General features: G+C 41.7%; 2 protein-coding genes across 10 annotated transcripts in view; both read right to left on the bottom strand.

Moving 5' to 3' along the window:
• Nucleotides 1–458: 458 nt before the first annotated feature.
• On the bottom strand, nucleotides 459–11802 carry brpf1 (bromodomain and PHD finger containing, 1). 7 transcript variants are annotated; one of them, XM_031753737.2, is made up of 16 exons: nucleotides 11586–11802; nucleotides 9618–10405; nucleotides 8903–9092; nucleotides 8524–8811; nucleotides 7500–8017; nucleotides 6896–7085; nucleotides 6583–6714; nucleotides 6256–6384; nucleotides 5676–6051; nucleotides 4804–5112; nucleotides 4402–4677; nucleotides 4169–4316; nucleotides 3798–3928; nucleotides 2917–3032; nucleotides 2671–2825; nucleotides 459–1606 (listed from the first exon to the last, which is right to left on the bottom strand). In XM_031753737.2, the coding sequence occupies exons 2-16, from the start codon at nucleotides 10358–10360 to the stop codon at nucleotides 1423–1425; spliced, it is 3885 nt and encodes a 1294-aa protein (XP_031609597.1). In that variant the 5' UTR covers nucleotides 10361–10405; nucleotides 11586–11802; the 3' UTR covers nucleotides 459–1422. The 7 variants fall into 7 exon arrangements, with proteins under 7 accessions (XP_031609597.1, XP_039460696.1, XP_039460693.1 ...); XM_039604762.1 differs by having other exon boundaries at nucleotides 9618–10377; XM_039604759.1 differs by having other exon boundaries at nucleotides 9618–10374.
• A 1964-nt stretch (nucleotides 11803–13766) lies between these two features.
• LOC116331203 (serine/threonine-protein kinase WNK2-like) overlaps nucleotides 13767–23971 on the bottom strand; it is a 39625-nt gene continuing 29420 nt past the window's right edge. For 2 of the 3 annotated variants that reach the window (XM_039604313.1, XM_039604315.1), the window contains 9 exons: nucleotides 23561–23618; nucleotides 23383–23456; nucleotides 22526–23190; nucleotides 21491–21720; nucleotides 21071–21295; nucleotides 18653–18751; nucleotides 15902–15946; nucleotides 15066–15367; nucleotides 13767–14956 (listed from right to left, as the gene is read on the bottom strand). In XM_039604313.1, the coding sequence (XP_039460247.1) occupies nucleotides 14606–14956; nucleotides 15066–15367; nucleotides 15902–15946; nucleotides 18653–18751; nucleotides 21071–21295; nucleotides 21491–21720; nucleotides 22526–23190; nucleotides 23383–23456; nucleotides 23561–23618 (2049 nt within the window). In that variant the 3' untranslated portion in view covers nucleotides 13767–14605. The remainder of the gene's footprint in view (nucleotides 14957–15065; nucleotides 15368–15901; nucleotides 15947–18652; nucleotides 18752–21070; nucleotides 21296–21490; nucleotides 21721–22525; nucleotides 23191–23382; nucleotides 23457–23560; nucleotides 23619–23971) is intronic. The other variant, XM_039604314.1, reaches the window with a different exon arrangement.

The following is a 23971-nucleotide window of genomic DNA, read 5'->3' as shown; positions in this document are numbered from 1 at the left end:
AGGTGCACGTTTAACACTTCACTAGCACTGTGAAAGTCTTTAAGTCGTTTAGACACGACAAAGGAAAGTTCAGGAGGAAAGCATATCTTCAAAGTGTCAGACGTGACAGGTCCAATGTTTACCCTTTCAGAAGAGGAGTTGACTTGAGCCTTTAAGCAAACACGGACACAAACCCCCTCCACTTGGCAGTGTTTCAAAGCAAATGCAACACCTGACTGGTCATGAACGTTGATCATAAATCTTTCATCTTATAAGTCGTGCCCATCTGTCTTGAGTTATTAACAAAATGACAGAATGCATCAGGCCATGAGAAGCATGTATGACTCACGATTACCCTGGAAAGAGGTAATGGGAGGGTCTGAATTTTCTGCTGAACATAATGAAATATTTCCACAGAACAACAGGGAACAAGGAATAACAAGAGAAACCACAAAAAACAGCCCAAAACTTTAAAAAACTCAATTCTTTTCTGTTTTTTTTATTAAACCTCTATTGTTATGCAATCTGCTTATATAAAAGTTCTAAAGCCATCAGCCTGATACTAAGACAGACAGTGAGGCAATTGTGTGTTTCAGTTTAGTCCTCATTATTCATTGACCAAGTGGCCTGTGTGACATGTACATATCTTAACAAAACCGTAAAAACAGGAAACATGATGGACACGTACTGACAGACAAAAGAGACTGCACCGTGATGTCCAGTGCAGGTGGAGTGATTAGAAGTAGTCCGTGACGAAACAAGCTTGTGGACCTTGTTAATGAGAAGTCAGCAGAATAAATTACAGTAACGTTGGTATGCCCCAAAAGTGGGCTGCGACAGTCTCTTTGTGCTCCTCTGAAAAATGACTTAGACAATAGCACCAGGCCTGTCACCGTTTTCCTTTTGCGGAGGTGGATGATGAATGTGAGACGTGCTGGCGTTGTGAAATATCCACAGTGTGTGCATTCGACGTACACGACACACATTTCCCTGTTTACATATGAGACTACCTGTGTGACTGTGTGAGGAGAAAAACCCCAAAAGAACAAAACAAAAACAACAAAAAACAAAAACAAAAACAGGGAAAGGCAGTTGTGTATACTTCATAGCGTAATACTATGTTCATTTTGTGAGTCTGTAAACCATTATCTCATTTGTTATTAAACATATATCGACCACATACAAGGAATATTCCGATTCATGATTCTGAACATAGCATATTTCTCCATTTCTTTTCTCTTTTTTTTATCAATTCTCTTAAATACAATATTTTACATGTCGGATTAAATACGGCTTAGTGTGCATGAGTGTGAATATCACGGGGCCAAGATAGTGGATTTTTTTCTTCCCCCCACTCCTTGTTACTGGCACTGTTTTTTTTCTCTTCTTCTTTGTAATCTATGATGTAGGGCTGGGCTCTCTAGCGTTCGTGTGTGTTTGTGTTCAGTCACTGTCACTGGTTTCGCTGCTGGGGTCCCCCTGCACCTTGCTGCGGTGCTGCATGGCACGATGATAGGCCACCTGCACTGATTTGCGGATGTTGGACTTCCTGCCTTCGAGCATCTTCTCTTTGTCCAGCTCTTGGTCAACGCCCAGAGGCACCAGCTTAGAGCGCGGAAGCCACTGCCTGCAAGCACATAAGCATAAGCACAAACATTAAAAAAAACATGCATTGCTAAATGCTAAACAGACTGGCTGCTTATATAACGCTTCTCTACCTTTTATACTATAAGCCTCAATCACCCATTCGAACAAGCACTTTTTTCTATGCCAGTGTTTTCTATTGAACATTCACACTCCGACGAATGCAACAGGAACAACTGGAGGTTCTGTATCTTGCCCAACAATAATTTGGCAAACAGGTTGGAGCAGCCAGGAATCGAACCAGCAACCCTTTGATTAGACACAGTCAGTCCAGACAGAGTTGTTTTTTAGTTAAAGAGTAATTGGGGTGATCGTGGCTCAAGAGTTGGCAGTTAGTCTTGTAATCGGAAGGTTGGCGGTACAAGCCCCGGCTCCGACAGTCTCGGGTGTTGTGTTCTTGGGCAAGACACTTCACCCGTTGCCTACTGGTGGTGGCGCCAGTATCCGGCAGCCTCCCCTCTGTCAGTGCGCCCCAGGGCAGCTGTGGCTACAATGTAGCTTTGCCATCACCAATGTGTGTGTGAATGGGTGGATGACTGAATGTAGTGTAAAGCGCTTTGGGGTCCATTTACAGGCCATTTAATTGGTTTCTATGATCTGTTAATTACTTAATTGACTTCAGAGATTATGCACTCTGGATGCCTCCTAACAACTGCTGTGCTCATCAACTTTATAAATTTTGCCAAACTTAGCAAAACATGATTATAAGTGACTGCACAGAACAAAGTGACCTAAAATAACACGTTCTTTCCCTCCTATTATCAAAAACCACGTATGCCCCATTTCTGCTGAATGTTCTGTCGCTGCGCTTCCGTACAAAGGCTGCAGTTTGCTTTGAACTGTTGCCACAGAGCTACTTGTGTGCAAACATCCAGTAACATTACAAGCTGCCTTTGGTAGCATGTTTTTTTTTTTTTTTGCTTTACACTGCTTGATTGTGTTAAAATAAAAATACAACATATCAAAAAAAAAAAAAAAAAAAAAAAAGAAGGAGGTGAACTCTGAGAATGAGTCACCGCCACCAAAAAACATCCCTTGAAAACTAACCATGTTCTCTTGTTGTCAAAGAAGAGGACCAGGAACAGGTGCTCCCTGGCCTCCTGGGTCATTTGCTCCCCAAGTTTCAGCACATCCAGAGGGGGGACAGGGATTGGGACACCTCGGTGGAACACCCCCTCCCTGGGCATCTTTGGGTCAATTATCTACAAGCAAACAGTGGCATGCAGAGGTTTAGAGAGCCAGTCATATTTTGACCGTAGTCTGTGCTATTTGTGTTGTTCACTTGTGTCTCACCAGAGCAGGATATGAGGGATAGCCTCTGCACTTGGCCCAGACCAGGTCTAAAGCTTCCAGAGAAGAATAATCATCTGAGGCCATCCAGCACCCTGACCTGTCCCGGCCACGAACCACTGAGATTTGGGAAAACAGCGTCCGTTAAGCAATCTCACTTCTAGTTAAAAACACATTTGATGACACAATAACACTGTTCTAAGCAACTTTTGGTATAAAACACTTTCTTTTAATTTAAAATACATTAACTCCTAATGCACCTGGGTGGAGAATGACACAGCTTCTCCAGTTTGAGCAGAGTATCCTGAACAAATGGTGATAGACAAATATAAAACTTGACATAGTGAAACCTGATCTGCTTTTCTAAGGGAGGGCACTTCCTTAGACCATGTTTCATTTTCCCCATTATCAAGACAGCGAGTACAGGTCCTGCTATGCTGACGTGTGGTGGCTGTGACAGATTACAGCAAAGAAACTGACAGAAAATTCAAAATGTGTTATTTTTCTGTTTTGTTTTTTAAAATACACCCACTGTTTTACGCCATCTTTAGCACTATCAGTGCTACATTGCAGAAATAATGTTCTGCTCTGACGTTCTCTCCTGTAAGGACTTATTAGTCACATCTCTGTGGCTATTATTGTGTGAGAAAAAAAAAAAGTTTCAGCATATTTTTATCTGCAGTAATGTCTTTACGGGTATTTAAGCTTCAAGTAAAATCAGATTCTAATCAGACAAAATATTCTTGCCATCATCCCAAATTAGTGACAAGCGGAAAAGACAAAGCTATGTTGGGGGATTCTGAGAAAACACTCACTATCTAAATAAATAGAAACTAGCTGTGTGTGCTTTATGTGAGCCTTAGAGGTTATAAAAATGTGCTTACAGTGTGAAACACCCCTCGAGCCACCGACTGAGTAGGAATCATTTTCTGTGCCTGACGTTTCCTCGCTGCTATCTTCCTGGAAAGCGCGTGAGAACGACGCCTTTCCTCTGCCCTGCTTAGAGGGAGTCGTGCTGCAAGAGAAAACAGACAGAACTATTAAGAGGCGTATAACTTTATCACAAGTGTTGCAACAACTGGATGCTTCGAGCAGGGGGATTTCTGTTGCGAAGTTAAAACTGTGTGTTAAAGGTGTCATAAAATTTCAAGAGAGATGATTGTTAAGTCACTGGGTTTGTTTCTGCAAATGAAACCTTACGCTCACGTTAATTGGTAAAAGAACTGATTTTAAGAGTACCAGGCGCATTAATCACCTGGTCCTGTCTGAAGCTGCACTGCTGCTGCTGCTGGTTGTGGACTCGGAGTCTGAGCTTGAACGAGGGAGATGAGGTTCGCTTCTGTACACGCGGAAGCTTTCCGTTACTGGCTGGTTTCCTGTATCAAAGCCATTAGTTGGCAGTCCTGAGGGAAGAAAATAGAAAAAAAGTGAGGGTGCGACTTGGCATTTATTGTACGTTAAAAGTTTATCGTGAGTCATTTAATTTACCTGGCAGCAGGTCATCATTGTCACTGTCGCTGTCAGAGCTGGAGCTGGTGTGAGGGCTACGGGGACGCTTCCTGTGCCTGCTTGGTGACAGCAGGGGGAGTTGTGGGGGACCAACAGGACTTTGGCTCACCCCTGCCCCACCATAACCCGCATCCCTGTTTTTGGGTGGGCGTCCCGGCCTTTTGGGGGGTCCAGCTATTTTTTGGTTCTTCTTGGAGAAGAGGACAGATGTCCGACGCCCCACCTCTGGAGTCAGGGATGAGGACACATTCAGATCTTGATGGGGAGAGAGGTTTATATGTTAAAACACAGGCAAATGCTTATTATTCGACTGCTACTGAACAGCAAATATCATTTTCACTGTTATGTCGGACATTAGTGCTAATATTTTCCTAGACACACCCTTTCCACCAATCTCCTGGCTGCTGCTCTCTCCCCCCTCATCGTGGTGTCCTGCAGATGATGAATGATGGGGAAGAGAAGAACTCCGGTCTCCTCCGCCCACAGAGTCCCGGCCCCCCATGCCAGAGCCTCCTTCACGCTGGTGTGCAAGCTTCCTCTTGATCACACTGATCTCCTTTCTTAGGGCCTTGGCTCTGCGAGACTGGCCAATGCTATGCTTCCCTGAGCTGACCTCATCGAGACGGGCCTGCAGGTAATGCAGCTGCTCTTCCAGTGGTAACCGCCGCCTGTTCTCTGGCAGGAGCAGGTCTGCGCAAGGCAAGCAGAAAGAGAAGCAGTTAGAGATGTTGGAAATGAAAAAAAATCAATCTTAAAAAGCAGTCACACATAACCAGAAACAGAAAATGTAAAAGTAGGTTTGTTTCCTGCTTAACTCTATATGGGGTAGACTATCTTTGAAGCCAGACAGACGCAACATCAAGGTTTAAACATAAAGTACAAATCCAGCATACACAAGCACACAGGATGTATGATGATGTTTTAGCTCAACTGAAACTGAACTGCATGAATTACAAGCGTCACCTAGTGGTAGAAACATGAACTTCTCTGCACCATATTGTTACTGTTCACCATTGAGCCTTTATTTTGTGACAAGGGACAGCACTGCAACCGTGTTCCAGTAAACCTAAAATGTTATTTTTTAAATTTATTTTATAAAACACTGTATCATACAGCATATTAATTAGACAAAAAATACCTTTTAATGATCTAAAATCTTAAATCACATGTTTGTTTTTCTCCCTCCTTCTCCTTTAACTGGTGCTTGAGATTTGATATTGGTTCCCAAGAACCTCCCAGTCAGAGACACTCACCATCTTCATTAGAAGACAACGGTCGATCTCTTTCTCTATCCCTGTCTCGCTCCCTCTCCCGCTCTCTGTCTCTCTCTTGCTCACGCTGGCTTTCCGGGCTCGGCTCTCGTGGTAGATGCATGCCGGTCTCGTAATCGAAGCCGATCCGTTCAGCTTGTCGCCTGGCTGTTCTTATGACAGCCCCGCCCATCTCTCTGAGCCGCAAGGCAGCGCGATAAAAGACTGTGTCCTTGGCGTTGTACTTGAGACAGTTGTTGACAATGAGCCCAAAATCGGCCTCAAAGGCCTCAAAAGTGAGGTAGCGGTGAGACTCCAGCAAGTTCCACATGGTCTGAAAGTCCATTGGAGTGTCAATATGGTCCAGGTAGTCTGGCACCTAGGTGACAAAGGAGTAGTGAGCAGGCTGAGCCATTTAAAAAAAAAATCCAATCATATTTGTACAGTGAATGAAGAAGAAAGAAGGAAAGCCTAAAATACATTATGCCAGGTATGTAGTATACAGACATAAAGTAGAAAAGAGTCAAATATAAGTATCTGAACATAATCAGATTTCTTGTGCTTGCGAGTATGTTGCATATACCTCTGCCAGAGGCACAGGCTCAGTGAAAAAGTTGTTAGTGTCTCTCTCCTGTAACTGTTCCAAGGTACTCCTCAACAGCACCAGGAAGGGAGTCAGCTGCATCTCCAGCGCCATCTGCTGCACTTTAATCTGAACACAGACACATTTTTAGCAATAAACTAACAAAGTAGTGCACAGTTAGAAGTATGTGTACGCACACAAATTTAATACAGCCTGATCTACAGAAAGGAGATGCATATTGTTCTTTGTTCTGTAATCTCACTGTCTCTTAAAAAAAACAAACCAGAAACGAAACAAAATGCTCTCTTGCTATTCTTCACATCTCACCGTCTCCCTCTTGAGCTTCTCCCTCTTTCGGATGAGCTCCACCAGTAGCCTCGCTCTTTCCAGGTCGTGTCTCAGCCTCTGCCATGCTTTTAGCTGCTCCTTTAAAGCGGTCTGTTTCTCCTCGCTATCTCTCTGCAACATTAACATGCACAATCCCATAAACGTGTTAGAACAAATGGCATTAAAAGGTATCAAGTCAAGTCATGTCTGTTTATTTTTTAGCACATTTAAACACAACAGATGCTGAACAAAGTGTTTCAGGTATCAGACAACTGAACGAGACAAACACAGAATCACAGTAACAAAAAATTACCGAGGAAGGTTGTGACGCAGGCTGTGGTGGGAGTGGGTCAATGTGTCGCTGTGACTGCAAATGTGTCTGAAGCCGGCGCAAAAGAGGCACACCGTTCCGACTTTGCCTCTTCAGCGTCCAGTAGCTGTGAAGTCGTTGCATGAATTGGCTTTTCCTGGGTACCGTCAGGTTGCTGGTGATTTTGCTCAACCTGCAGAGAAGCAAATACTGTTTTAACTCTTAAGCATGTTGTAAATGTAAAGCATGTTACAAATGCACTAACAAAGGTAATGCCTTTAAGACCAAAATGTCACAAAAGACAGTGATAAGGTATTTAAAATTATTTACAGTCTAAATCAAACATAAAACAGAACAGAATGTACAATTCATTATTTCTAATCAGTAAATACAATAATGCAATGTGACATACAAATTATTGTCTTACAATACCAAAATTAAACAGTATAAATAAACGAGAAAAAAAAAAGTATGTGATGATTTCTTTATTTTTTTTGCCCAAAATACTGCTGCACGCATAGTTTTCTATTAACAGCAAAAGGCATATATGTGCTTACTGGGCGCACGACCTTGAGGCACAGACAGAACAGGTGTAGTACAGGCCTACCTGTGGGGTGGTATGCAGGGCACTGACACCACTGGTGCAGCAGCTCTCCTCTCAGCTAAGATCTTTCTGGCTCTTTTCATCTTCAGCCTGGATTTGGCCTTTGCCCTCTTCACCCGCTCAGAGCTCCAGCCCTTAGAGTCATCATCATGGCCGATGCTAGGCTCGTCATCTTCCTCCAGCTCGCCCTCGCTGTTAGATGACCCCATGCTGGCCCCACCTACTCCTCCTAAAGGACGTGCTGAACCGGGGGGCGTGTGGATGTCACAGTATGCCGTCTTGCGTACGCTGAAAGAGGTACCGTTGGCCCCAGTCTCTCTTACAGGCTCCATTTTCATATAGAGGCCTGCCTGCTGGGCACAGGTGACATGGAAAGCTGTGTAACAGTTGGCTTTGTGACACTGGATGCAGGCGCCCGATCCACGCTGTTTGCAGATGTAGCAGGTGAGCTTCCAGCGTGCAGGAGGGATGTGCTCGATGCTATCGATCGGCTCCAGAAAGACTGTGTTCGCAAAGCAGACCTGCAGAAAGGCAGGGGAATTTTGTAAACATCATCACAGTTAAATAAGTAAAAAAAACCAACAACAACAGCAAAAAAACCCAAAACAAATTTATCTGGGTGTTAAGTTTAACATTCCCACAGTCTTTAACTGTGTAATATCAATAATAATTATAAACTTTTTTTTTTTTTTTTACATATCCCTTCTAAAATCAGAGTTTACAAAGTGACAGCGAGACTGATGTCAACTCAGACTGATGTTGCACAAAACAATTACAATAGACAGTAAATTAATAACAGTAAATATCGCTGAAATATAAAAGGAAAGGCAACACAGATAAAGAATCTTTATCTCCTCTGCCAGGTTGTTCTAAAGCCAAGGGGGTTTGATGGCAAACAGCATGAGCGCTTTTAAATTTAAGTTTCTAGGATTCTAAGGCTGTGAACTGACTCAGATGAGTTGAGCTTGTTCAGTTTGTCAATATCTGCATAGTGATGTAGTTCCAAATCAAACATATATGGATTTACCTCTGGGATCCAGAGGGCGCACACTACGTGGGCCCAGCGTGCGTCGTCTGTCTGCTTGAAAGCACCTCCTTTGTTCGGGCACAGAGCACAGTCCACAGCTCGGCTCGGCGACTGCAGGCACCGGCGACATAACCACTGGCCCTCCGGGATATAGGGAACGCCATAGCACTCCTGGTGTACTGCCAAATTACACATGTCGCAAAACAAAATCACGTTGCTGTTCTGACACTCTCCATCGTTACAGATGCAGCAGACGGCATCTTCGTCAATCAAGGTACTGGGGTCCGCCTGAGAGAAAGGAGCACAAGGACACATTACAGCTGAATGTATTTATGTCAACTCTGAACCATCGTATCCTTCTTTTGTCTGATTAAAGTACCTTATTGTGGCTCTCAAAGTATGACTCCTTCTCTAAGCGGTCCATGAGATACTCAAAAACCTCCTGAGGGATGGGTGTCACACCGTCACGCCGCCGCTTGTCATTCATGATATCAAGCCAGATGTAGTCCTCCTCATCGATGTCATACTCTACCTCCTCATCTAGCTCCTCCACAGATTTATCAATGTACCTGGAGTAAAAAAAGAAAGACAGAAGAGTCAAATTAAGACGTATTCGTGCAAAAAATATAATTAATTATGGTGCTAATTGTAATTCAGTGTAAAGACAAGAATAATGACAGAATAGTATGAATCTGAAGCACAGTAATCAGTCATTTCCCTGCTAATAAAGTGGGGAGTAGCTGGACTTTAGCAAACATTTATATATATATACACACATATACACATATATATATGTGTATATCAGGAATATATATATTATATATATATATACATATATATATTATATATACATATACATACATACATATACACACACACACACACACACACATATATATATATATATATATATATATATATATATATATATATATGTATATATATATATATATATATATATATATATAAACAACTCACTACCAACTGCTTTTATATATATTTAAAATGGATGTTCCTCTCAACAATCCTGCTTTTAATATGGATGGTACATATATATATATATATGAATTAAATGACTACATTTCTTTGCAGACCTGTAGTATGATAATGGCCGAGGTGGGGCATCAGGTCGGTCTTGGTCGAGTTCTCTGAACACAGCCTCCGGGAGCTTGACTGCAGGACCAGACTGAGCGCTGTGATGATGAGATAAGCCATCCTTCTTCTTGGCTTTGCTCTTATGTTTCCCAGTCTTTGGCGTGGATTTTCCCCCATTAGAAGATGGGATATCTGAGCGGTCCTTGCCACTCCCTCCTAACTCGCTGCCCCCGGCTCCACCGTCACTACCATTACACATGCCGCCACCACTATTACCAGTTCCAGATGAAGGAGCGTCTTCTGCATCACTGTCTTCATCTGACACCACATCTATATTCTCGAAGATGCTAATGCGGTGAATGCGTCCTTGAATCTCCACCTCAACCATGCGCTGTGCCTGGGCGTAGGTCATGGTCTCTCTCCCCGGGGAATGGGAGCGTTCTGATCGGTTGGGGCTAACAGGCGTGTTCCCTCCATGACCCAGTCCTCCTCCTCCGTTACCCCCGCCATCATCCGTATCCCCTGAACCAGTCAGCGAGGCACGAGGAGGACGTCCCTTCCTCTTCTTCTGAGGCACAGCCTGGGCAGGAGTTGGGTTGTCATGGTCATAGTGGTAAAGGTGATACTCGATGCCACTGTAGCTCTTGTAGACCTTACGGCAAGTCTCCACGGGACACTCATAAGGGGGCTTGGTGGCCCGCAGGTTGTGGCAGAATGTCTTCACGTCAAAGTCCAGCCCCATTGTGCCAACAGCCACTGCTGGGACAGATGGTGTTCAAGTTTACATCTGAAACACATGAGCACAACAGGGAATAATGATATTTGTTAAAAACAACGCACATAACAGATACTGGGCACTGTCTCCCAAGAGTTGCCTTAAAGAGCCCCAGACACCAACGGAATGCACCTGTTATGGTGCAATCACGTGACCACTGCTGGTAGCAAACAAATTATGATCTGTTATTCAGTAACAGGTGCACTAAGGTCAGCGTGTTTGCTACGATCATTGAGAACTACAATCATGTAATACAAGCAGTAAACAGTAACGGCAACAGCTACAGCTGGGCAACTGTAAATCCGAGCTCATTTGCGGTTCTTGTCGAAAGAGCTCAACCTTTATCTCGTTCAAACCCTTCCACCCTCTGCCCCCTAAGGTAACCAACGAACTTTGTGTATTTTAACACAGCTAACGTTAGCATTAGCATTTTGCTGCTGCATTCCCCCCCAAAACAAAGCTGCAGTTAGCTTGCTGGCTAACAGCAGCTAGCAAACAACAACACTGGCCACTACGTAAATAAGCACAGTTCAAGAGAACAACCCTACAGCACATGAAGTAACCTTACAAACTAGCCACGCTAGTCGCCATTATTATTAAATACTGTTATTATTTTTTATCGTAACCTTTGCTCGGTATTTCATTCAAGCTCAGTAACGTTTAATTAGCGTGCCAAACTGTAGTTGTGTCCCCTGGGCAAACGCTAGCCTCGCAAATCAAACCATTACAGCGCATTCCAGTATAGCTAATATTAAAACAAATAATACACACATGAATGTTTGGGGCTATACACACCGCAGCCTGGCCGTTCAGACCCCAGTGTTTCCCTCCACAATGACCTCACCCTGTGAATTTCTGAGGCAAAATGACAGCCTGGCTTCCTGAAGAGCATGTGTGGAGGTTTTATTAAACTAATGTCCATCAAAAGCGTTCCTTCTCCTCCTTTAAGCCAAAATATCCGCGAAATCGTTTTCTCTGTGACGAGAAATAGCCAGACATGCTTATTTTTTTTCCGCAGTAGGGCTAACACCAAGGTCTGTTCATGTTGTCGGAGTACGGTGGGTTACTATGGATAACACCAATTACTGTAAAAATACACACACAGTCATCTAGTGTGATCTTTTTTTAGCCAAACATGGCCCTTTTAGCCATTTAAAGCTAATACTTCTGATCTAACGTTATAAACACTTACTACTCCACGCTCCTCGAGAACTGCGTGCTTCGGAAACCTCACAGCAGCTCACAGCGGTTGTTGTAGATTGATTTTTAATTCATTAAATAATCCCAGCTGAGCCCAGAGGAGGCGTAGGTACAGTAAAAATGTTTTCATGAAACCATATAATAGCCAAAGAATTTCATTGTGTTGGGAATAATTCAGGAACTCGGTTGAACAAAAGGGGCAACCATTACGGTAACTCTACGACACGGATGCGGGTCGACAGATTCGCCACACAAAGCGGGGTCTTATTTTTTCACTTTCTTTCCTGAATGTAGCCTGTTGGAACATATTGAGCGAGATTTTGTAATATAACTAATTTAATCTCTTTAAAGGGTTTGTTAAAGTATTTATTTTCCTTGTCAGGGTTTGTACTGTATGTTGCGAATCTGTGGCGTCTGTTCAAAGATGTCGGGGGTGTGAAAACTCGAGCTTCATAGAAACACTTCCTGTTCGTCGTAAAAAATATAATAATATAACTCTGAGTATTTATAAATTTATCAATTTAAACAATAAAAATGAAAACTCTTACTCCATGCTACTTACAGAAAGTAAACAAATTATTTATGAAGTACACGGAAGACGCTAAAAATGCAAATAACAACGAGACATGCCATCAAGCATAAAATATTTATTTCTCTCTCAACATACAGTCTGTGATAAGAGTGCAGCAGGATAGGGTGGGGTAATGCAGTGGGACATACAGCAGGCAAAAAGCAATCCCACAGTTTGAATACAAGCCTTTGACAACCAGTGCATATTCACCAGGGGGCAATGTTGTCCACAGAGGAGCGAGATGAGCAGAGGGAGAAGGTGTCAGAGCTGCTTTCCCCTCTGTGTGTATCAGCTCTCCATTTGATCAGTGCATCCAAATGAATATGCCATAGAGTTGTTCCCTCCTCTGCTCTCCAGTAAGTTAGCAGCGAGGGAGGTGGAACAAAACATACCAGATACAAATGACAGAGAACAGAAATCTCTTACTACTGGAAGTATTTCACCAAAGCAGAAGACTCTGCATAATATCCTATAAAAGTCCAATTCAAACCGAATTGATGGAATAATATACTTCAAAGCAACCCCTCCTCCTCGTCCAATACCACCACCATCAATATCATTTTCATCCAAAAACAACAAAAAAACAAAAACAAAAAAACAAAATGTACAAAACAAGAAAACTGTACAATTCACAGCTTGGCAAGATTGGGGGTGCTGAAATCTTTCAAATGTGCTGTGGAGATGTGAAATTTCTAACCATAATAGCAGTAACTGTTAAGCTTTGTGGAACATGAAAAGTTGGCCATGCTCATCGGTGATATAAAAGTACAGGTGGGTGAAACCCACTTATATACAGTGTAGGAACTCTTTTAACGCAGAATAAAGGGAGAATATGTGTTGTGCAAATCTCCCACATCGAGTGTCGTTTGCATTTTGAAATATATCGCTGGAAAGAAACTGGAAAACAGAGCAGACATCAAAAGCAACGTGTGAAATGAACACATCAAAATTTCAACAAGGCATTAACACTGCTTCATGAGCGTCTCATTTGTTAATCTGAGGAGTCTTATTTTTTTTAGTGCCATTGTATGTGAACAGAAAGCCTAACTATACAGTAGGATCACCTGAACAGATGATAGCAGCATCACCAAAAGAAAAGAAAAGAAAAGAAAAGCATCAAACATCAAATAGGTTGAAAACATCAGAGCTAACTTGTGATTGCACAGAACATTTTACATACAGTGTACGCTGAGTACTAGCAAAGTTGAAAGAACATTTACTGGAAGTGAATTCAGTTTGCTGCGTGGATTGTAATCTTTATACTTTGCCCGGTAACTTCTGTCTTCTGTCTGGTGCTTGGTGATTTGCGACGTTTGTTCCAACTTTTTAGCTTGCTCCTGTTGCACACATTAGAGATAAGGCTTGTGGCAAGGCCACGATCAAAGCTTTGTGGAGGGGTTTAAATTGCACTTTTGAGCCTCAAGCCTTCACATATTAATCGCTACATTCTGATCAGAACACTTCCGGAGGCATATACTGTAGAAAGAACTATGTACAGTATGTATGGCTCTGGACACCGCCTTTCCTTTGAGCACAAAGCTACAACACTGCCAGCTCTTGTGCTGTCTAATGCATCAGCTGTCCTATCAAAAAGAGGCCGTGTCCTGCTGAACCATTTTGACCTGAATGAGTGGATTTTGGCTGCTGGCATATTTTTTTTCTCCCTTCCCTCATCAGTCGTACATTAACCGTTTGTTTCTGCAAGGCATCGGTACGTCTCACCGCTATGGCATTCCATCTGTCACAGGGGTGGAAAGTAAACAAGAGTTAAAACACGATTCTATTATTTAAATAAAATGACATACTGTGATGACAGTGCAGTAACAGAAGGGCATTCATATGTAAACCAAAAAAATAAAATAAAATAAAAATAAAAAATAAAAATTGCGATGTATTAAAAACTCAAGACTGCATTCAAGCTACATTAAAATAAAAATAACTTGGATGCAGACTTGTGTTTTTTTTCTTTTTTCCAAGAAGAAAAAAAATATAAATTAATGTTCAAGGCACTACATTCTTTCCAATAGATTCATCATAAATACTGTCCTATTATTGTATCTCAAACCACTGGTATTTGGATTCCAATGTAGTGTTTAAAGTGTACTTAACCCAGAAAGGCAAAAGCAACAAGAAAACTGCAGAATTGAAGAATAACATGAAATATGGATGTTGTGACCACACATAAAACGACTAGTATGGCTGAGTCATGACCAAAGCCAAAAAAGTATTCAAACATACTTACTTAACATGTACTGTATAATGTACACACATATCTACACTCACACACACACACAATTTACTACAGATTAGTGTTGCATGAAGAATCAACACTTTTCTCATGGTATTTACATGATCGGATTATGTACATGTGTTGCTCCGAACAGAGCAGAGTGGAGCTGCACTGTCTTGCGAATACACACTAATAAATTTTGGTAAGCAGATCAAGTAGTCCTTGTGGTTTTCGGACACGGGCCATTCTCGGGGCTGTGGATGACCAGAGGGTAAGCTTGAATTTGTGGGTTTGCCATTGTGCCATAGGGCATCATTCTTGCTGCACCAAGCAAGCCTACAGGGACCACAGACCCTACAGGACTGGGCAAGCTGGGCCATCTCTGGGGATAAAGAGGACCGGGAACCATCCCAGCATAGGAGCCTGCGGGAGCGAGGTAACCAGGAGAGGGTGCTGTGGATGAGTTTGACGATAGGGTTGCAGGTATACGAGGGCCTAAAGCAGCAGTCAGGGGGCATGAAAGAGGCAGCTGGAACTTGCCGGGACCATTATGACATTTCATCTGGAACAGAGGGGACAAAATATGTGCACAGACTCAGGCTGACTCATGCTTACATTAAGAATGATGAAGTACAGCTCCTAAACTCTCAGTCACTCTCTGTTACAAATACCTCATGAGTAACTGCTCCCATCGGTGTCCCGCCACCTTCCAGGTCTTGCCGACGCCTCTGCTGTTTCATCTGGTTCAGGGAGGGTCGTGCTTGACTGGCTGCCGCTACAGTTTCCTTTGTCCAGTCATCAACCAGTTTGTGAAGATCATCAGTAAATGTGCCTCTCTTGTTGTTGCTGTTGTTGGTCTGGACCTGAGCGAGACGTGTGAATGGCTGAGGAGAGGGTGAGGATGTTGCTGCAGAGAGTGATGGCTGAGTCTGACTGGAGGCTGTCTGAGCGGTGGTGGTGTTGAGAGAGGACCCTGAAAAGACACAAAGATCTTAAAATATGCCTAGTTAAAACACAAAACAAAACAAACAAACAAACAAACACACAAAAAAAAACAGCTGTCAAATCAATTGGCTGCTGTATGGCAGAATTAAGGACAGTTTCACAAAAAAATCCAAAAAAAACCTGTAATGTCACCTTTCATGAAAGCCACGTTTAAATAATCCTCATCATTCTGGCGAGGCTAGAGCAAAATGAGTGTACAGGTAAAGTTGTGACACATATTTTGCCAGCAGCCAAAGGATTACAACATACATGTCTTTCATGAACAATTAAATAAAAATGAAATGTTTGATATGCAAGCAATGACAAAATTCAGCAACCAAGACATGTAGGCACACTGCCATGCAAAACATGAAACAAATTAATACAACAATCTGTTGAGTACCCACGTTTAAACAACGGAGACATTTTCAAGTGCCAAATAAATTTCAGAGAAAAAAAAAGGACTAAAATAGTGAGGACGAATAGGAAAGACAGAGAGTAAGAAAGTAAATGAGATAGTTACTACTACTGCGCTCTTTGCCTAGACATAGTCGTTTCAGAGTGGACCCTATAAAAAGGTAAAACAGCACAAGACAGAAACAGTTAGGCCAGGACACACTGCACACCACAAGTAGGTGGACAAGCTGCTTCAAAAGCACATTCAGCTATCAAAACAATTGAGGAGAGAGAAAGAGGAAAAGGAGGAAGAGGGGTGTAAAAATCAGTGAGGAGGACTAGAGGAGCAAATCTAGGTGTTCTCTTTAATATCATTTGAAGAGCCGATTTTTAGAAAGTGTACCTGACAAATCTAAACGAAATCACAACTTGCCTTGACGTGTAATGTTGTATGTTTGTTCCTGCACATTTATTGACCTTTTCATGATTATATTTAATATGGAATATATCAAAAATATTGGCTTGGACAGAAATTTGGAAAAATGCAGCTACTATCCGTATGAATTTGTACTTTTTGTTTGATCATTGGAATAACGGATGATTTACGGTTTCATTAACTGGTAGGGAGAAACCACAAAATGTTTAACATTGTGTTTTCTAGGAAAGAATACTGGAGCCTGGATTTAAAGGGAAACAAAAAGATCCCTCTGTCGATGTGAGAATGCCTGTGAAACAAAATATGAAACCAAAACAAATAAAATTTAACCAACTGAAAGCACACAGATACAAGCTGGAACTCATCAGAGTCAGCAATTAAAAAGAAAAAAAAAACAAACATGCAGGTAACTCAGGAGAGGTGAAAGAACAAAACCATAATAATATTGATGATACAGCCCTTCATATGGCGGAGCAAGTCTCCATCAGTGCCCTGCCTGGCGCCTGCACCATGCACGTCTTCTCCATCCAAACATGAGGGACAGAGAGAGCTCTCCTCAATCAAAGCATAGGGCCCTGCCTATTAGGGAAGGGTTGGGTTTTTTTCCTCTGTGTTAGTATACACAGGATGGCTGACTTAGTGCCTCGACTCGTGTGTGTGTGGGAGGGGGTGTTACACAATCAAAATTAACTGTGGATGGAAACACACAACAAATAAATAGGGTATAAAGAGTTTGCCATTCTCTCTCAGATGCACACACACATCCACAAACACACTCACACCATCTTGTATTAGGCCCATGTTTGGACAGGACTAGGCATTCACAAGCTCCATTGTGCTTGTGGGGTCTATTTTTGAAAGCCAGAAGCACTGCACAAAACAACTGTATGAAGAGCAGGGGTAATATATTTAAAAATTAATAATTATGAATGTAACTGCAGTTCTGTGAATTATGGATGATTGCCAGAGGAAAGACTGTAAACTGAAATAGGTACCTACAACATTAAAGTTATTGCAGCCTGGATTTTGAATATAAGAGGCAGCACACCCTAGAAATGTTTCCTTTTCAATCTTAAGGTCAACTGGATGCAATCTGGGTCCTCAGGGACACCGAATCCATAGAAATATAGCTACTCTTTGTTCTACTTCCTTTCTCCCAACGACTAAATACAGCTCACAGTACAGCACTGGGTTGGTAAGATGGTTGATAACAATTACATCTTGTTTCACAGCTCTCTTTCTATCTGGAAAATATCCCTCTGTGCAAATGAAACAGTGGAAAAACTGACTGCATAGAAATTACGCTCTACTTCAGTGCACAGAAATTATTTTCAGCAATTTGGACCTGCAGATCTCAACACCCGCACAAAGAGCCACACGTCTGAGTCATGCTGCACTTCTTCAGAAAAATACAATCGAAAAAGGCTTTAATTCAAGCTGAAAATATACAACACAGCCAGGAAAGAAAGGTCACCCTGCACAAATGAATGAATTGAAATGTCTTTATACTTTTCTCTGAGATCCCCCAGAGTCAGGTAATTCCCACTTCTATATATAGCTGCTGTAATCAAGTCACTTTAATTAAATCACTGTCTTCAAGTAAACTAAATCACAGAAGAAGAGTGATTTTATAATGCTAGTAGTAGATTTTGCTTAGTAAATACATTTTAACTCAGGGGTGGTTGTGTTTTAAATTATATTACAGACAATAAGGGTTTTATTAGAAGAAGCCATAAATGCTTACTTACAAATACAAACAACTAGAAAACAGCAGAGACTGTATCTATCTGTAAATGCCAGACTTCTGTACCAATAACAAGCTTTAAAAGTATGGGCACCGGCCAGTGCTACAGCTCAGCCTCCTAGTAGATGCACATATGGCATAAATTTAAAAGTAGCTCATTTTTGAGCTATTGTGCTCACAGACTTGGATGTCCATACCACCCACCAGGTTTGACGACGTCAGTCTTTTATGGCTGAGAGGTAAAACCCTAACACATTCACAGACTTTGAGCAAAGTAACATGCTATAAAACAAACAGTACACAGACTGACCTGCTTCACTGTTTTTAGGGCAAGAAACATTTCATGGCTGCACAAACCTTTCATCTGTATTAGCCAGATATATCCAATTTTAAGTTTATCACAACAGTATCATGCTAATGTGTCAATATATATCATCTGTTTTTTTTGTTCCGGCCAACAAAATAAATAAAATAAATTAGAAAATATACAGAAAACAAGCTTTAAGGCTGTTCAGAAGTGTGGGTGGTAGGAATAAACAATGGGTGTATGTCTGGTGAGAAGACCTGCAGGGATGGTGAAATAAAATATCCACTATATTCCATACAAATAAAAAAATAGTTTGATAGGAGAGAGAGGCAGATTAAATAAAGAGAATATGGAAATGAGTGAGGGGAAATATAAAAGAACAAATACAAACAGATGGACAGAGACACAGGTCCACTGAGGAATCTAGTGCGTGGTTTGCTACTAGATTTATAGGTGACTCTCTCTGACGTTTGGTGGTAAACCGTCCAGCCTGCAAAAATGAATATAAGAGGGAAGAAGAGAAGAAACAAGAAAGACACTATGTAAAAGTGCACAGAGACTGGGATGAGAAATCCCCACCATTAAAAGCACCAGAAAAGGACAGTTTAGGAGAGCATGATATGCAGGATCCAACCATAGTATCTGGTGATGAATGAGACTATTTTGACTCTCTGATGATAATTCAAACTGGCTGCCTATATCTGCACTCCTCAAAACACTTAAGGGAACACTCAATCATCACAGTGTAACACAAAGTCAATTAAACTTCAGAGATATCAGTCTTTCCAGCTAGGGAACATAAACCATTGTGAATCCATTTGACCTGTTTTGGTATAAATGAAACTTTGACTCTGCCAGCTGCCAAGATGATAGCCGCAGACCAGTGCTCTCTCCTGGCTGATTTTTCTCTACTTTGCTTTTTGCTAGTGTCTTTGTCACTGCTGGCAGTAGTTCCAGCCTATTCGAGTTGCACACGTGGCCGGGCTCCTCCAGGACAGTATATCTATATGTGCTGTCACAAGAAGGTTTGGTGTGTCTCCAGGACAGTCTCAAGGAAGTACCAAGAGATGGGACATTACACAAGAAGAGCTGGACATGGCTGCAAAAGGGTTTCACCCTAGCTGCAGAACCAGTATCTGCTCCTTTGTGAAAGGAGGACCTTGAGGAGCACTGCCAGAGCTCAACAAAATGACCTTCAGCATTCTACTCATGCTCATATTTCTGACCAAACTGCCAGTAACAGACTCCATGAAGGTGGCATGAACGGCCAACATCCTTCAGGGAGACCTGTGCTCACAAACCAGAACTCTGCAGTTTGACTGGCAGTCACCTAAGAACACCAGAACTGGCGTCCCATTCTCTTTACAAATGAGAGCAGCTTCACACAGACAACATGTAGCGGACGTGAAAGACACAAGCAATGGTCCATTCTCGTGGTTAGGGAGACACAGCCAACCTTTTTGAAAAATTAAATATGGATAGTGCCATCCTGGAGGAGCTGTACTACCTGTGTACCATTTCACGTACCAGCAATGATAAGGGCACTAGCAAAAAGCTAAATAAGGAAAATAATCAGACTGGAAGGATAAGGAGAGAGCAATGGTCTGTGGCCACACCTGTAACACCATGTTGTCTCTCCAGTGCACCTGTTGTCACTTTCATTTACACTAAGGCACAGATTATACACTTTTATTATGGGTCCTAAAAATATATAATCATGAGGTAAATATAAAGTGGAGGGTTTATGTATTGTTATGCCTATTTTTATGTATTTATGGGATTATAGTGTCTATACCTTGGAATATGCTGAATTTAATATGAAACCTAAAAAAACAAAACAAAACAAAAAAAATTAAATAGCAATGTTTGAAAGACAGAAATCCCCCAGCTTCAAGCAACATTTTTCAGTCACTAAAATTATTTCCCTTCTCATTTCACTCTAAACACTATTAGCAAAAAGCTAATTATCCATGTACTAGTTTTTTTTTGAGTTTTCAAGTAAATAACATGGAAATTCAAATGTTCAAATCTTCATCCTCTGCAGAATGTAGCAGATTAATAGAACCAGTGTCCAGATTTCTTTTGTTAATTTTATGGTTAAAGTTCTTGATATGAACTGCATAAAAACTCAATGTTCTTTGTTTATGCATCACTGGAAGACGTAAATTAAGTTTAAGTGTGACTTAACATAAGTGAACTCACAGTGTTAACATCTTTACAAACTTTCTTCTTGACTTTTAAGAGTCTTTTATTTATTTTCTAATTGTTTTTAGGTTATTTATATGGTTTATTGGTTTTATTGATTGCTGCGCAGCACATCCAACCTGTTGTGTTTCCGTCTGTTATGTAAATACACTGACGTGTCGTGGACCTGGCACACATGATGTGACGACTGACATTTAACAATACATAACTGAACATCCCCAGCTTTCAAACAATTATCAGGGAATTTATGAGCTCAAAAGTTCAATATTAGTACACAAGTATTGTTCATGGTAGGACACAATTATTTATAGCACAGTCCACTTTTGTTTCTCAACTTGAAAAAAAATGGCATAAATTTAACAATAAAATCATGTATTTGTGAATATGCAGTATGTGGTGTTGCCAATAATCCTATAGTACATACAGTATGAAGTATGAAGCTGGTAAAAATGAGGTGGTTCTCCATCCTCCAGTTAGCAAAAATGCTACCCAGGGGCACCATTAACAGTTGTTAAAAATGTGTATAATGGCTGAATGCATGTCCATCTGCATGACCACATACATAAACTGCACACACACAAACCCATGAACCTATAATATGTACCTTGACCAGGGCCAGCATGGTTGGGATTTCCATCACCATGTAGTCCAGCGTAGATGTTGTCTGAGGAGAAAGAACCCTTCAAAGAACAGGGCTGCTGGGTGTGGACATGCTCTGGGGCAGTGCTTGGCTGATTGCTGGAGCTGGAGCAGCCGCTGGAGTGGGCTGAGCCATCTGATAGAACTGAACTTTTAGCCGGGGAGCCGGACGAGCTGGCAGCACTCTCACCTTGGCACAAAGAGAAAATAAATAAATAAAATAAGTAAAGTGTGAGTCAGAATGAATCACACACTCCTACGAGTTTTCTGAACCTGATGTCATTCCTGTGTTCTCCACAGGCTGCAAACGCTCTCCCATACACACAAATCATCACATCACACGGATACATAGCCACTCATCACCCCACGTTCCCAACCCACATACCTTTTCTGTCAGCACTGGTGGTATTAAGATTGTTTTTGAGCTGCTGCACCATTGGATTGAGCAGTTTTCCAGCTTTTAGCTTGTGTTTGCTGGCTTTGCGCCTACGGCCACTTGGAGGTGCAGCATGAAGCAGGCTGACATTGGGGGGCAGAGTTTTTCCCAACTCCTTGTACAGACGTTCAATCTCACTCCTCTGAAATGCCTGCAGCTCTGAGATCTCCTTCATGTGTCTAAAAGTAGATGCAAGGAGAAAATATTTAGTAACCATCTTAAAACAAAAAACCCCCCAAACAAACATAATTTCAAAAGTTCACTCACACATTATTATCCATCTCCTATACTCTGCATTGTTAAAAGTCAGTATTAGCATGATTTTATGTGTTGGTAACTGATCATAAAAATGCAATTCTTAACTTACAATAATTCAATTAAAGGTGGTTCTATAAGCTCCTGAATCATTGGGTATACTTTTTCACAGGACTGCACAGTCTTGTATCCTATACAAGAGGTTTTGGCCTTCCACCAAAATAAAGTCACCAGGGGTGTCATTTTTACTAAGTTCATTCTTTGTGTAATTTAACAGTCTCTTTGCCTTAACTATCACTCTTACATGCATATTAAACATACAAAAATACCCATTTTCAGCCAAGACACATCCTGTAAAATATCTATTAAGGTTTTCTGTTAAATGCAAGAATTAAGTCATACCTACTTCTGATTACCATGCAGAGGGATATACTTGAACATAGGCTACCAGAGAATGGTGACTATAATTCAGCCATAATCCTAAATAGTCTCTTTTTTTAATTTAACTATTACATTTAGACAATCAGACTAGTGTGAAGCAGCTTCAATAAACTGAAACTGTTATGTAATTTAGAGCAGTGAAACAATTAGAGTGAATACACAGGAACTGTATTCCACTTAAAAAAAGTTTTTAAATACCAGCTAATTAAAAAAAAGTTTAATAAAACAGGCACATTAGTGTAGCTGTGGTTGACTGTAAGCATGCAGTCAACCACAGCTAAAACTTACTTTTCTCTAAGTTTCTGTAGTTCTTTTCTCATATCTGCATCCTCAAACTCGGAGTCATTGTCACTGCTGATGTAGGATGAGGGTGCATGTCCTGCTGAAGGCGAAGGAGTGTGACCATTCATTGACACGGGCTGTCGGCTCGGTGAATCAGAGCTCTGTTCACTTTTGCTTCGCCCAGAGCGCCGCAGGAAGGCAACTGCCCTCTTCATGAGGTCACTTCCACTGTGCTCGGACAGGGTATGAGCTGGAGGAGCTGGATGTGCAGGAGGAAGAGCTATGCTGCTGCTGTCCTCATCTGCTGAGTCAGAGCAGAGGTGAGAGGGGAAGTGATAGTGGTGATGTGCTGAAGTGTCAATAGTCTGGGCCCGGGGAATGTGGCATGGGGTGCTGTCAGGACTAGAAGAAGGTGTAGCCTGGTAGAAGTTTGGCGGAGCAGAGTAACGGCTACTGTGGAGAGATTTAGATGTTTCTGCATTCTCATCTTCATCTCCAGGTTTCACTGAAGACCTGCTCATAGCCACACATCCTCTCTCTTTCTTGCTCATGCTCTGAGTCTGGCTGTAAGACCCTCCAGAACCACTAGAAGGAGCTGGGGAACTGCAGGAGCTGCAGCTTGTCTTGCTTTTTTCCAAGCGACAAATAACATCCGGCGGAGTTGGGATGATCTGCAATAATGGGAAACCCGTGTTCATAACAAAATTAGGTCCCATAAACAACTAATGCAATATTTAAGCTACAAACACTGGAACTCAGATAAACACTGGCATAAGCCATGACCTGTAATGCAATTTTATTAGGGCAAATGACATTTACATTGAGCAGATTTGCTCACTGAAAGTTTGAAAGCAGGGTCTTACTTGAAAACGGCTTTTGGAGCCATGTGCACCAGAGCTGGCAGGCACATCACTTCTTTTTAAACCCCTGTTAGTACCTAAAAGACCAGTAAGGAGATTTTTGTTTTCAAAACAAAACCATCTGCAAAACATTATGCAGTAACAAAGTGACATGGATATTACACAAATAAATGTTACCTACCTGGCACTGCAGAGTCACTTAATGTACCCACATCATCCGTGCGCTCAGGAATCTGAGGCTAAGACAGAAAGCGAGAAGAATGTGTGTTGGACAGGTCACAATGAGATACATAGAGACAAGTGTTAAAACATGACATACACAGGGTTGGTGCATTAAGGCTAGCTGTTATCCTTTCCTGACCTCAGTGTTGTCTGAGTCAGAACCTGATGTGTTTCTGCTGGCATGCATGTACACAAATATAAGGGAGGTCAGGCTGAATCATTGTTATGAAAGGAGTAACTTTGTTACTCCCGCTTCTTTCTAAACACAGTATTGGCCTTGCTCTTTATAGACAATAGTCAAATCAATAGCACAGTGCAGAGAATCGATTCACTGTTGCTGCTATTTATATACCATGTAGCTTTTAACCAA

The sequence above is a fragment of the Oreochromis aureus genome, linkage group 20, assembly GCF_013358895.1.
Source record: "Oreochromis aureus strain Israel breed Guangdong linkage group 20, ZZ_aureus, whole genome shotgun sequence".
In the NCBI taxonomy this organism is placed as follows: Eukaryota; Metazoa; Chordata; class Actinopteri; order Cichliformes; family Cichlidae; genus Oreochromis; species Oreochromis aureus.
This window is presented reverse-complemented; position numbering and strand designations above follow the sequence as displayed.